This window comes from Podarcis liolepis (genome assembly GCF_965112155.1).
Source record: "Podarcis liolepis genome assembly, chromosome: 8".
NCBI classification, from domain to species: domain Eukaryota; kingdom Metazoa; phylum Chordata; class Lepidosauria; order Squamata; family Lacertidae; genus Podarcis; species Podarcis liolepis.
Genome location: NC_139560.1, coordinates 15785884 through 15799591, shown reverse-complemented (window position 1 = coordinate 15799591; position 13708 = coordinate 15785884). Strand labels below are relative to the sequence as shown.

Here is a 13708-nt window from a genome sequence, read left to right as displayed (position 1 = left end):
GATGGCGGGGGGGGGGGGGAGCAACACTAAGGAGGGGGCAAACCCAAAAAGAGCTCGGTGAGGACTGAGCATATTCAGTGGCCATGGAATTCAGACTTTTTAAGGAGTGGGGATGTAGGTGGAAAACTGGAGGAGGGAGAAGGCGAGGACATGGAACGGAGTATTCTGGAAATGGGCATGAGCAACCCCCACCGCAGCATGTTATTGCAGGTGCCAGAGTTGTATGAATGAGTAACAAATTCCACTGAGTAGCCGAGACAGATGATACAGTAGTAACTTGGGTTACAGATGCTTCAGGTTACTGATGCTTTAGGTTACAGACTCTGCTAACCCAGAAATAGTACCTCTGGTTAAGAACTTTACTTCAGGATGAGAACAGAAATTGTGTGGTGGCAGCAGGAGGCCCCATTAGCTAAAGTGGTACCTCAGGTTAAGAGCAGTTTCAGGTTAAGAACAGACTTACGGAACGAATTAAGTTCTTAACCCGAGGTACCACTGTAAGTCTTTCTATCTGCTGTTCTGTCTCCTTCAGATCGTCCTCAGCGGAGAGGTGGACACGTACGAGATCGAAGGCCTACTGCCGAGTACAGAGTATGAGGTGTCCTTGGTGGCCATCTTTGACGATGAAAGTGAAAGCGACGTCATTGCTGTCCTTGGGACCACACGTACGACAGGAAAAAACATTGCAACCTTCTCTTCCCCTCTCTCCCACTCACTCCCCAGGGGCTTAATTTCTAGAAAGGGAGATGTCTGTCTGGGAATGCTGCACTGTGAGCTGCAAAAACACAATTCCACATTTCCCTGATAAACGGGGTGGTGGGTGGGTAAAGATGATTCTTTGCAGTCACTTGGAGTCTTCTCAAGGGCAATTCCCTCTTTCTCCACTTATGGAAGTTCCGTAGCTCAGTGGTAGAGCATCTGATTTACACTCAGAAGGTCCTGGGTTCAATCCCCAGCATCTCCAGGCAAGGTTGGGAGGGGCTTCTGCCTGAAACCCTGGAGAGGGCTTGCCAGTCAGTGTAGACAATATTGAGCAATAGGGATCAATGGTCTGACTCTGTATAAAGGCAGCTTCCTATGTTCCTATGCATTCCAAGCTAAGTTTGGGCATTCAAAATTGACCTCTGGTATGCCAGGATATGTATCAAGCATTGTCTTATGTTAAATAATGGTATTATCAATCTATTAATAATTTCACCCATCCTCTCTTCCAAAATATCTGGGATGTGTGGAAGCAAACCCTGTCACAGGTTTAAAAAGTGGGCGGTTTGGAGTGGAGAAGCTGTGGTTGTGTGTGTTGCTTAATTTCTGCCAGTCTGCAACTTTACCCAAATCTACCCCACTTCTGCTGGATTAGTAATGTGTATTTGCTACAGGAGAAAAAGTGTTGTGGGTGGTAGAATTTGGAATAGAGAAATTGCAGACAGGGCAAAGCTTAAACACTCCTCCTCCTCCTCTGTGCTTCTCTTTTTCAAATTTCCCTCTCCTGGAGCTGCTTTTCTTAAAAAAAGAAAAAAGAAAAGGGGTTTACACATTTAAAAGTGCAGTATTAATGTATAAGTGCCTGTGAGACTGTTGAATTGACTAAAATGTTCCTATATTTCCACAGCCAGTAGATAAATGTATGTGACTGGCATGAAGATGCAATTGCTAAAATGATGTTTCGCATGAAAGGTTCCATATTGTGTTGTTGCTTTTCCAGTTGAAGTAACAACTACTGAAATGACCACCATAACCACAACTAGTACCACAACTTTCCGGCCTACAACAGCAGGTACAAATTACTTTTTTTATTTATAAGATGAAAAATATCGTAAATATTTGTACAGCCAATTTTTGTCCTCAATTTTATTGGGCCTGTTTGTTTTTTTGGCAAAAGTAGAAAAGAAAGAAACGGAAAGGAAAGGAAAGGAAAGGAAAGGAAAGGAAAGGAAAGGAAAGGAAAGGAAAGGAAAGGAAAGGAAAGGAAAGGATGCCAATATGTCTCAAACAGATTTTCAGAATGTGAATTATCCTCACACATCCCCGCCTCTAACTTAAAATTCTCTTCAGAGGCCCTGCAAGTGAAGTGTGGCCAATGGCTCTTAGGGAGGAAGTCTTATTGGTGGTGGCACCCCAGTTATGGAAAAGTCTCCTCAGAGAGGCTCACCTGGTCCATTCTTTATGGATTTTTTTGGTCCCAGGGGTTACCTCATTATCCACTTAGATTTTTAGAACCTGTGAGCTTAAAACCTGAATCTGTACCCTCCCGGTTATATGGAAATGTTTGCACTGCAATGGTTTTATAATTTTTCTTAATTATTGCATTTTACTGTTATATCTCCATGAGCTAGACAGCTACGGTATTGTGTGGCCCCCAAACTCTCTGTGATATTAATAAAATTCAGTTTTTTAAAAAAGATTTTGAAAACAAATGCATGTTTGATATCATTTCAGTCTTTCGAACAGGAATAAGAAATCTCGTCATAGACGACGAAACTACCTCAAGCTTGAGAGTCAAATGGGACATTTCGGACTACAATGTTCGTCAGTTCAGGGTGACATACCTCACCGCTGACGGTGATCGGGGTGAGGAAGCGGTAAGAACGGTTGGTATAACTTTTCTGTATGGCTCAGCTTGGAGTCTTAGTTTTCATGACAAGGAGGCAGATGACTTACCCTACAATGGCTAAATGCTAGCAGACGCCCTGAGATATACCTCACACATAATTATATTTGTGTGGCTTGTGAGTTTATAGATACTTGTATGCTTACAATGTCATCAGCGCATGTATTATTTTGCAGTTTCAGCAGCGGAAAATTGGCAGGATAGCAAGGGACGAAGGAGAGCAAGTACAGTTAAATTTGGGCCTCGCATGCACTATGCACTCAAAGCAGTATAAAAGATAAAGGTAAAGGATCCCTGACAGTTAAGTCCAGTTGCGAACAACTCTGGGGTTGCTGCACTCATCTCGCTTTACTGGATGAGAGAGCCGACGTTTGTCTGCAGACAGTTTTTCTTGGTCATGTGGCCAGCATGACTAAGTCGCTTCTGGTGAAAGCAGAGCAGCGGACGGAAATGTTGTTTACCTTACCGCTGGAGTGGTAACTATTTATCTACTTGTGCTTTGAAGTGCTTTCGAACTGCTAGGTTGGCAGGAGCAGGGACCGAGCAACGGGAGCTCACCCCGTCGCGGGGATTTGAACTGCCAACCTTCCAATCGGCAAGCCCTAGGCTCAGTGGTTTAGACCACAGCACCACCCACGTCCCTCCTCAAATGCCACTTTAAATGACCATGGCTTCCCCCAAAGAATCTTGGGAACTGTGGTTTGTTAAAGGTGCTGAGAGCTACTCTCTACTCCACTCCACAGACCTACAGTTCTCAGAGTGGTTTAGCAACAGATCCCTCTTCCCAGGGAACTCCAAGGTCTCCTAACAACTCTCACCACCCTTAAGAAATTCCAGTTCCCAGGATTCTTTCGGAGGTTGCCATGACTGTTCCAGGTGGTATGATTCTGCTTTAAATGCAGGTTGCAGATGGCGGTCTCTGTTGCAATTGGGATACTGATTAATGGGTGAAGCCAAAGTTCTCACGGAAAGGTGGGTTTTTAAGAAGGGATTTGAGTGAAGAGAAGTAGTACAGGATCAGGGAGTGAGTTCCAGGCCTAGAGGATCGCAACAGAGATCTCCGGAATTCCTTACATTACCTACCTGTAAGGCTGATGATTTTTTTTGTCTCCCCGGGAACAACTAAAAATGCTTCTCCTTTTGTAAAAACAGAGCAAATGGTTTATTCTGAGGTCCAATGCCGAGGGCCTTCTGGCGGTTCTCTCGCTGCGAGAAGCCAAGTTACAGGGAACCAGGCAGAGGGCCTTCTCGGTAGTGGCACCCGCCCTGTGGAACACCCTCCCACCAGATGTCAAAGAGAAAAACAACTACCAGATTTTTAGAAGACATCTGAAGGCAGCCCTCTTTAGGGAAGCTTTTAATGTTTGATAGGTTATTGTATTTTAATATTCAGTTGGAAGCCGCCCAGAGTGGCTGGAGAAACCGAGCCAGATGGGCGGGGTATAAATAATATATTATTATTATTATTATTATTATTATTATTATTATTATTATTATTATTATTATTATTATGTCGTGTGAGTACAGCTCAGTTGCTAGAGTATTAGATTCTTAATCTCAGGGTCGTTGGTTGGAGCCCCACGTTGGGCAAAAGATTCCTGCATTGCAGGGGGTTGGACTAAATGACCTTCATGGTCCCTTCCAACTCTACAATTCCAACCATGAAATGTGAGGTTTTTCCCCTCCCACCTTGACCCGCCATGCAATTTGATCTCTCCGCTTTGTTTGCTAGCCTGTTGTGCTCTGATGAGGTTCTTGTCAGACATTTGCAGATATACACTGGTACCTTGGGTTACAGACGCTTCAGGTTACATACGCTTCAGGTTACATACTCCGCTAACCCAGAAATAGTACCTCAATTTAAGAACTTTGCTTCAGGATGAGAACAGAAATCGTGCTTCGGCAGCACAGTGGCAGCGGAAGGCCCCATTAGCTAAAGTGGTGCTTCAGGTTAAGAACAATTTCAGGTTAAGAATGGACCTCCGGAACGAATTAAGTACTTAACCTGACATACCACCGTAAAGGATTATTTGTTGCATAGACTAGTGCTTCATGTTTCTTCTTGCAGTCTGCTGTCTTAATCAGATCTCTATTTCGTAGGAAGCTCTTGTTAATAAAAACGTCAAAAGGCAGGGGGTGTTAACTGATGATCTCTCCCTTTTTGTTTCAGTTTCTTCTGGGTTTTATGAGGCTTTGGTAGAAAGCGGTTTTTTTAACAATAATAATAAAAAGCAGTCTGTCAAAGCAATGTGTGCTTCTCCCCGGGCTGTAAAAAAAAGTGTGCAAACTTCCCAAAAAATTATTTGAGAAGCGTGTAAACAATGGTATTGTATAATTACCAGCCTTTAATCATGTGAGACCCCAGCTGCAGTCTGAAGTGGTACAGTCCTGGACTTGATTTAGCATCTCTGTGATCTGGCTGTGGAGTGGGGTTGAGGAACCGATAGCCTGCCAGTTGTTGTTGGATTACAATTCCCACCATGCCTGACCATTGGCTGTTCTTGATGGGCTGATGGGAGATCAGAGTTCAACAAGATCTGGAGGTCCAAAGGTTGCCCCACCTGCAGCAGAGAATCTTCTGTCCAGCTTTTTTAAACAGTAGAAATGCTTTGTTCACGGATGACAACGGTTGCCATTTTTGTAAAGCTGAAATTTCTATTTGTTCCTGTCATGTGTGGCTTCAGACCAATGCGTTTGGTTCTAGAATGTGCTGCTGCTGCTCTCCAGATGTGCAATGTGGCCAGTTGCGCCAAGCCTCTGTGGCTTTTGCTGTGGTTACGCTGCATGTTGCCAAGCCTTTTCATGAACGACGTGAACCGAAAATCAGTTCCATAAAGTCACGAAGGCTGGAGCTTTGTTTTCTTCCCTTTGACGGTCGCACATGCTATTGCTTAGCGCTCTTGCAACCTTTTAAAGCAGCCGGTTGGTTTTCTTAACTCCCTGAGTCCTACCTTCAGCAAACCATTCCATATTATCTTGAAGGCCAATAAACCCAGTGAGCGCCTGCCATGGAAACTCTTGCATGTTGCAAAGGATTCTGTGCTATGTTCTAGACGAGTGCACATTCTGTTGACACAGGATGCTGGCAGTGCCTGTTCAGCCTCACTGTCACCCCTGCATGAAAGAGAGAATGGGCCCCCCAAATGCACTGAAGCACTCCCCTTTGTCTGCCCATTACAGTGGTACCTCTAGTTACAAACTTAATTCGTTACGGAGGTCCGTTCTTAACCTGAAACTGAAGCACCACTTTAGCTAATGGGGCCTCTTGCTGCCGCTGCGCTGCCGACACGCAATTTCTGTTCTCATCCTGAGGCAAAGTTTTCAACTCAAGGTAACTCTTCCAGGTTAGCCGAGTTTGTAACCTGAAGCGTTTGTAACCTGAGGCATTTGTAACTCGAGATACCACTGTACATGTAAATGATGAGCAAGCTGTATTTCAGAGATGCTTATATGTCATTAATTATTCTTCCATCTATGTACCCTTGATAAGTTTCCAAGGAACCCTTGCTTACTCCTGGGACAGTTTGAAAACTCTGGTTTTGAACAACCCCAACTGAAACTGCCTGCTTTGATCACAACATAAAGGTTGTTTGGAGCAATATTCCAAGACTCCTTTACCTTGTCTCTCGTCTTCTGGTCTCCCCTCCCCCCCTTCAATTTTTTAAACCTGTGGTCATTCTCTCCATCTCCACAGAGCCCTATTTTCCATTCTTCTATCTTTTCCTTTGATTCTGCCCTTCCAGCATATTCACGGAGCCAGCAACTGGCAACCTTTATGGACTATTGGGCGCATTTCAAGTTTTGAGGGAGTTATGGGGGTGCCAGTCACAAAATGGCTGCCATGGGGAGTGTGGGATAACACAAAAGCAGAGAGACAACCACTGTTGACAATGTTGTGCTTACCATAAGAAGTCAGCCATGTCCTTAATGTCCTGGTTATGGAGATCACACACCAACACACACACACACACACACAAACACAGAGATGCTGTTGCTGCTGTCTAATTAAAGGACAAATAGCATTTGTCCTTTCAGGAAATACAGATAAGGTAGCCATACCATAATATATCACATAAAATGCTTAGAAGTTGCCTGCCCATTTAGCCCCATAGCTTTCTTTCTAGGAGGGCTAGAATCAAAAACCATAAACTTGTAGAGTTGGAAGTGTGGGAATGTTAAGGAACATAAGAGAGGATATAATGTTTTGATATTATCCCTCCTCACTCAAACTAGTGAGTAAACCTACCCGGACCCTGAGATGAACCTACCCAGACCATGAGAACATCTTCTGAGGCCCTCCTTCGTGTGCCTCCTTCTCAAGAGGTCCGGAGGGTGGAAACACAAGAACGGGCCTTTTCTGTAGTGGCTCCCTGTCTGTGGAATGCTCTCCCCAGGGAAGTTCACCTGGTACCTTCATTATACACCTTTAGGTGCCAGGCAAAAACGTTCCTTTTTAACCAGGCCTTTGCCTGACTTCATCTATACCTTTTTAAAAATGCTGGCTCTTATTTTTTGGGTGTGTGTGTGTGTTATTGCATTGTTACTTTTGTTTTGATTTTGTGTATTCGATATTTTATGTGAACCACTCTGAGACCTTCAGGTATAGGGTGGTATAGAAACAAACAAACAAACAAACAAACAAACAAACAAACAAACAAACAAACAGCAGAGCACATTCCCTTTGCAACTTATTTGGAAGCAAGTTTGATGATTTGTTAGAATCCTTTAATTGAGCAATCCAGTCTGGCTTGTCCAGCCTGGATTGTTCCTGGCAAGTTTCCCCTTTTATTTCCCTCTTAAAATAATAATAACACAACACATAAAGTTTTACTCGCGTTCGATTTGCAGCAGTAATCTGAAGGCAGGCTTTATCTTGTGGTTACAGTGAAAAGAAGTCTGAGCTTATATCTCAGACTTTCTGCTCGTGGGCTCCATCCTATGTGAAAGTTGAGCTATGCGCTGGCTAAGAGCCAGGAGAGCGAGAGTCCAAGAGACCAAGAGAGAGATGGTTGCTTGGCCAGCCCTGTTATCTGGTCAGCTAGGGTCACATCAATCTTTCTGGTCACCTACAGAGGGAAGAAGCTCCAAAGCAGGTATGGCAGGAAGTCTCCCCTGTCTGGAGCCACGTCCCCCTGGGTGTCCATTCTAGGCAAGAGGAAAATGTTGTACTTGTCTGCTCTAGTAATAACACAGCCCACAGGATCATCTAGTCATCATGCAGGAATATGCAGCTATCCCATACAGATATCAAACCTGCAACCTTGGCGTTATCAGCACCACACTCTTGTGGGATGTAAACACAGGAGCAGTCAATGACAACATTCCTAGAGTGTACATGTTAGAACATGGGGAGGGATGTCTGTCCAGCAAGCAGGTAAACTTCCTGGGGACGGACTTCCTCCGCATGTGACCAGAGGTGGGTGTGGCCTCACCTGTGCAGGTGATGACAAAAGCACAGGGCAGGCAGCCACTCTCTCTCTCTGCCATCTTCCTTCGATGAGGAAACATCTAAGGATGCTCTCTTGGCTCCCAGCCAAGAGAGGAGATAAGGTCTATCTTGCTACAAGATAGATTCTGAATGTATGTAACCTTTTTAAGGTGTCTGCCTTCTGGGATCATATTGTGAACAGAACGTGAGTAAACTCTTTTATACTTTTATAAAGACTGTGTCGTGTCTTGTATTTTAAGAGGGATCAAAAGGGGGAAATTACCAGGGTAATTATTATAGAGGTTCTAGTGAACCTGTGCACACGTTACCGTTGCGAACTAAAAGGGGAATGTCATAAACTCTGCTGATATTTTGGGAACTTGTTAGCACAAGTTGGATAAGGATATAATTAGTCAATATATCCTCTCCTGCACCCCAGAACATTCCCACAACTCTAACCAACTGAGCTATCCAGCCTAGTCTCAACCTAATTTTTTTTTAATGAAAGCTCAGGACCTGGGGAACATTCCCGGGCACCACTGAATGTTACTATCTACATCTTGCATGTGTCACAGTTAAACTCAGAAGTCATGGCCTGCATCTGTTTCTAAAGAGATGGACGTATGACAAACCCACACAGTATCGGCATTTTCACGTTGGAGAATGTACATGGATGTACATGCCTTTTCTTTTTCTAGAACCTAGTCCACCGGTGCTGAGGAGGTTTAATCACCTAAAGTGGCCCTGTGACTCAAGAAGCTCTGAAACAGATGCAAAACACAGAGGTTAATCATAGATCTTTTTTGTTTTGTTTCCCCTGACCAGGTAATGGTCCCTGCAAGGCAAAACAGTTTGCTTCTTCAGCCTTTGCTCTCAGACACTGAATATAAAGTCATGGTTACCCCCATCTATTCTGACGGGGAAGGTGTCAGTCTGTCAGCTCCAGGGAAAACATGTGAGTACAAAGGCTTCTCTTCCTGCAAAAGTCGTAATATAAGCAACTGTCCCTTTTTTAAGCAAGCGCTGATTCTCCAGGATGTACTGAGAACCATTTCATTTGTAATACGTTTTCATTTTGCAGTGCCCCTGTTTGCACCTCAAAATCTCAGGGTGTCTGACGAATGGTACAACCGATTGCGGATTAGCTGGGATGCCCCTCCATCTCCCACAATGGGATACAGGATTGTATATAAACCTGTGAACAGTGAGTGTCTAAAATGGTTGCTTATTTAAATGTGGGGTAAATATGTTAAATCAGGTGTGTGAATGCAAATCGCCTAGGTATAGTTCTCACAAGATAAGGTGGGAAACCTGAGTTACAATAATTCCATCCTGAGAAGATCCCACTTTCGGTCTGATTGTCCACGAGAAAGGATTCCTGGCCATAGAAAACAAGCATTTCAGGATGATGTTGGGCTAGAGCGCTTCTTCCTAACATGCTAGCTTTCTGCATGCAGGGATTTTTATTTTTTATAACGGGGGAGCGTTCAGTCATGCAAATTTCCAACTGCAGTCCAGACAGAGGTATACCATCGTATCTGCTGTCAACTAGACCAAGGTTATTTATGCTGAAGTCACTCATGACAAATAAGAATTGCCTTTAAGAAACTAGCAGGGGGTGTGGGTGTAAACTGGAATAAAGTGGGTTAGAAAAAGATTTCATTTTAAGAATGAGCATGGTTTTATGTGATCAGAAGCTAGTAATGAAATTTCACAGTGTCTTCAAGCTGTGTTTCCCTGCCTAAGTCATTTATATTCCTCTCGCTTCTTGCAGTCCCTGGACCAGCCCTGGAGACGTTTGTGGGAGATGATATCAGCACCATCCTTATTTTGAATTTGCTCAGTGGAACCGAATACAGCGTTAAAGTATTTGCTTCCTACTCAACGGGATTCAGCGATGCTTTAGCTGGCGTAGCCAAAACATGTAAGAGACCTCAACTTCTTGTTATCCAATTTCTAATCTCCATGGACCATATTTCATTGGTAACCTTAGCCCTGAACAGAATGTCGAACTCAACCACTTTTCTTTTGCGCTGTTCCTAAAGGAAATGTTTTTGCTTGCTCTTCACCATGAAGTTCTTACTTCAGGTTTAAGGTACATAAAAGTAAAACGCACAGAACAATATTAATAACAAACAGGACAGACAAGTGTGCGAAAACCCAAATTTTAAATCAACGACAAGTAGGTTCTGCATCTAAAGAAATGACGAATGCTTTTTTATCCCTGTACTCCATTTCAGTGTACTTGGGAGTGACAAATCCGAGTGCTTATCAAGTCCGCATGACAAGTATCTGTGCTCAGTGGCAACTTCAAAGACATGCAACAGCATACAGGGTTGTGATCGAATCACCTCTTGGTAAGTCATAAGGACATAGCATCAGTGTGATGCCATAACACCTGTCAACTACTAATATACTATGTTGCTTGATACATGATTAATATCCGCTTACCATATTATAGTGAAACTTAAACAAAGATTAACTCTCATGAAAGTGACCCACCTTGCACGGAACGTGAGGATTCCCAAAGAAAAGATCATGAAGAATGTACTCTTCCCACAGTCCTCCTTGGTTATGGCTTTTGGTTTGTCTGGAATGAAACAAACCATAGTCCCGGGTTCAGATAAAATGTTAAGTCAAACCATGGCTTAGCTCACAGCAGTGCAGTGGCAGCAGGACTGGAGAATGAGAAAAGCAGTTGCGTGTCGAGGTCCCCAAGCCACCCCAATAAAACACAATTCACACAGAATTTTTTGTAAGGTTTTTGGCATAATTTTGGCCACAACTTTATTAAAATACAGAAAATGTGAGTGGTTGCTTAGGCATTGGGTGAGACTATCTGTCCCCGCCCGGGGACAGACTGACATGCGCACACACGCAAAAGTCAGAAAGGGAAAACATTTTGGGGAGAGAGATGGAGCTGGGTACCATGCCCTCACCTCTCCCCAAATGCTCCCAGGGGCTCTTGCGTGGCCCTAGCCCCTTGACAGGGGTTCGGACAAAAGCATGGCAAGCCCCTGGATTCCTTTAATGGAATACCCCTGCAGCAGCAGCATTGGAGGGGCAGGCACAGCCGATCCATGCCCCTCCACCAACCAATTCATAAAAACCAATGCCTAACCACAACCTTACAAATTCTGATGATTTGCTACGCAGTAGGCAAAAACCAAATGGCCCCAGCCAATCAGCCAAATGGACAAAATTCCAACCAGGCCCCTGCCCCAAAAGCAGACGACCCCATGACAGGCATAGCAAGGTCAATGTGAACAACCCTAAATATAGGGAGGGTGGGCAGGTAATCCGATGCGTGCAGAGAAATGAGGAAGCTCAATGCTGCACGCAGGGAATATAAAATTTCTTGGCTGTCAATCATAAAATGGCAACATCAAATTCTCCCCAACCACAAGGGGAGCCCAATCGCAAGGGTGGCCAACTACCTTTACCCGTCCAGCAATAGTGGGATGTCTTGTAAGACCCATTGGCAACATGTGCTCTCCATGAAGGAGAATGTGCTTTGCGTTCTCTCCAGGAGCATGTGCGCTTGCACATTCTTGCTAAGTCATAGTTTGGTTTAGCATTACCAGCTAATAGAATCCAGCTCAAAGTGTTTCTTCTTCTTCTTCTTCTTCTTCTTCTTCTTCTTCTTCTTCTTCTTCTTCTTCTTCGCTGTGCTTCACTTCATTGTGTTACCTTTATTTTAGACCAAAGTCCTAATCTTTAAACAGCTCCATTTCTAATTTCAGATGGGACACAGGAGGAAGCATTACTTGGTGGAGGAACTCCTAGGCATTGCTTCTTTGAACTCATTCCTGGTACAGAATACAAAATCAGTATCCATACGCAGCTTCAAGAAATAGAGGGGCCTGCTGTTAGCATAATGGAGACCACTTGTAAGTATACATCCCATTGGAATTCGGTTCATTTTGCTGTCATCAGACATAGGCACTAAGACCTCCTTCGCACCTGGTTTCCTAAACTTGGCACCGTTATCTGATACAATTGCATCAGGGACTCCGTGGCTGGAGGCAAACGCCTCCGGACCTGAGGATAGAGTCTAGTTTAAGAGGCTACCCGGGAATTTGCGTGGCTAGGCCTCAAAGACAGAGCCTTCTTCAGACACAGAAGGATGCATCACTGACCTCTGTGATTGGTAGGCCACATGTAGCCTCTGGATTGGCTAGGCCTGGTATAGGCACAAGGAGCTTGGCTTTTTGACTTATGCCTAGTCAGCATAGCAGGATCTTTCCCCGGTTACACCCCAAGCCTTCAGTTCCAATACTGGACATCAGAAACTGCCTTTTACCAGGACTGTCCATTCATCCATCCATCTGGCTGAGTGTTGTCTGGCAGAACTTGTCCATGGTTTCAGATGGGGGGCATGGTTTTCCTACCTAGGGACTGAACCTTGGACCACTGCGCATGCAAAGCAGATGCTCTACTACAGCCTTTCTCAACCTTGGGTCCATATGTGTTGTTGGACTGCAACTCCCATCATCCTTGACCACAGGGCCTGCACGCTATGGGTGATGGGGGTTGTAGTCCAACCACATCTGGAGACCCAAGGTTGAGAAAGGCTGCTCTACTGTATTGAACTATGGTATTTCACCATGTCAGGGGGATTCCAGAACACAGGGATTATGGACTGGAGGGGAAATGCTTCAGTACAGCCCTAGCCTGGCTTTGACACAAAAAATACTGATGTGTGTTTGGGCCGAATATTATGCATATCTAATATTGATTAAATCCCCCCTCCAAACTCCCATTTCCTACCCTCTGCCTTAGGGATGAGTATTGATTGTTGGGGGTAAGTATCAAACTGCTCTCACCTTACGTCATAACCTTAAACTTGACTCAAATGCCTGTGTGGCGCTAAAGACTGCACCAACCCTGCAAGATGAACCAGAAGGAGCACTGCAGGTTCTCTTTCGTCAGTGAAATTATATGCATTTAGACTTTGCCAGTGGAGATGGACTGTGAGGCCTTCCAGATTTTAGGTGAATCTTTGCAACCATGAGGGCTTGCAACTCCTTTTTGAAACAGAGGAAAGCTGAGATTCTCAGCAAGCCAAATTTTGGGCTCAGTACAATATGAGCTGGGCATATAACAAAACATTCACATTTTCTGCATTCTCCCAATATTCAAATAATGCTTTCACAATTGACCTGCTTACACAGTCAAGCTTCCTCTTACTGATCTTTTTTTGTTTGTTTCTAGTGCCATTCCCAACCCAACCACCACCAACTCCTTCAACCACCACTCCACAGCCTACAATTCCTCCTGCAAAGGAAGGTAAGCTCTTTCTGTAGCAGAGTAACAGGTGTGAATGATGCAATGATTATCTTAAGGATTCTTCTATTTTGAAAGCTGTTTTTTTATTATTATTCTCCAGGGTAGAGCTCATAGTTACTCAGTGAGATCCTAGCATTTATTGGGGCATCACTTTAGGATGGGAAACCTGCTATCTTTTTTGATTCCAAAGTACTTTGTATGTCTTTAGTTTGCAAAGCTGCGAAGGCTGACCTTGTCTTTTTGGTGGATGGCTCGTGGAGTATCGGAGATGACAATTTCAACAAAATAATTGGCTTCCTGTACAGCACTGTTGGAGCTCTTGATAAGATTGGCCCTGATGGAACTCAGGTGAGTGAGAGAGTGTGAGAAAGAATTAACAGGAT

General features: G+C 44.2%; 1 protein-coding gene and 1 long non-coding RNA gene across 6 annotated transcripts in view; one reads left to right on the top strand and one right to left on the bottom strand.

Annotated features, from left to right (window-relative positions):
- LOC310713284 overlaps window positions 1-13708 on the bottom strand; it is a 326468-nt gene that overhangs the window by 17318 nt on the left and 295442 nt on the right. The gene's annotated exons all lie outside the window — the stretch shown is intronic.
- Window positions 1-13708, top strand: part of COL14A1 (collagen type XIV alpha 1 chain) — a 132410-nt gene that overhangs the window by 66164 nt on the left and 52538 nt on the right. For 3 of the 5 annotated variants that reach the window (XM_083516442.1, XM_083516440.1, XM_083516444.1), the window contains 10 exons: window positions 533-665; window positions 1703-1774; window positions 2437-2588; window positions 8862-8991; window positions 9118-9240; window positions 9811-9960; window positions 10277-10393; window positions 11780-11926; window positions 13251-13325; window positions 13534-13673. In XM_083516442.1, the coding sequence (XP_083372568.1) occupies window positions 533-665; window positions 1703-1774; window positions 2437-2588; window positions 8862-8991; window positions 9118-9240; window positions 9811-9960; window positions 10277-10393; window positions 11780-11926; window positions 13251-13325; window positions 13534-13673 (1239 nt within the window). The remainder of the gene's footprint in view (window positions 1-532; window positions 666-1702; window positions 1775-2436; window positions 2589-8861; window positions 8992-9117; window positions 9241-9810; window positions 9961-10276; window positions 10394-11779; window positions 11927-13250; window positions 13326-13533; window positions 13674-13708) is intronic. The other 2 variants (XM_083516443.1, XM_083516441.1) reach the window with 1 other exon arrangement.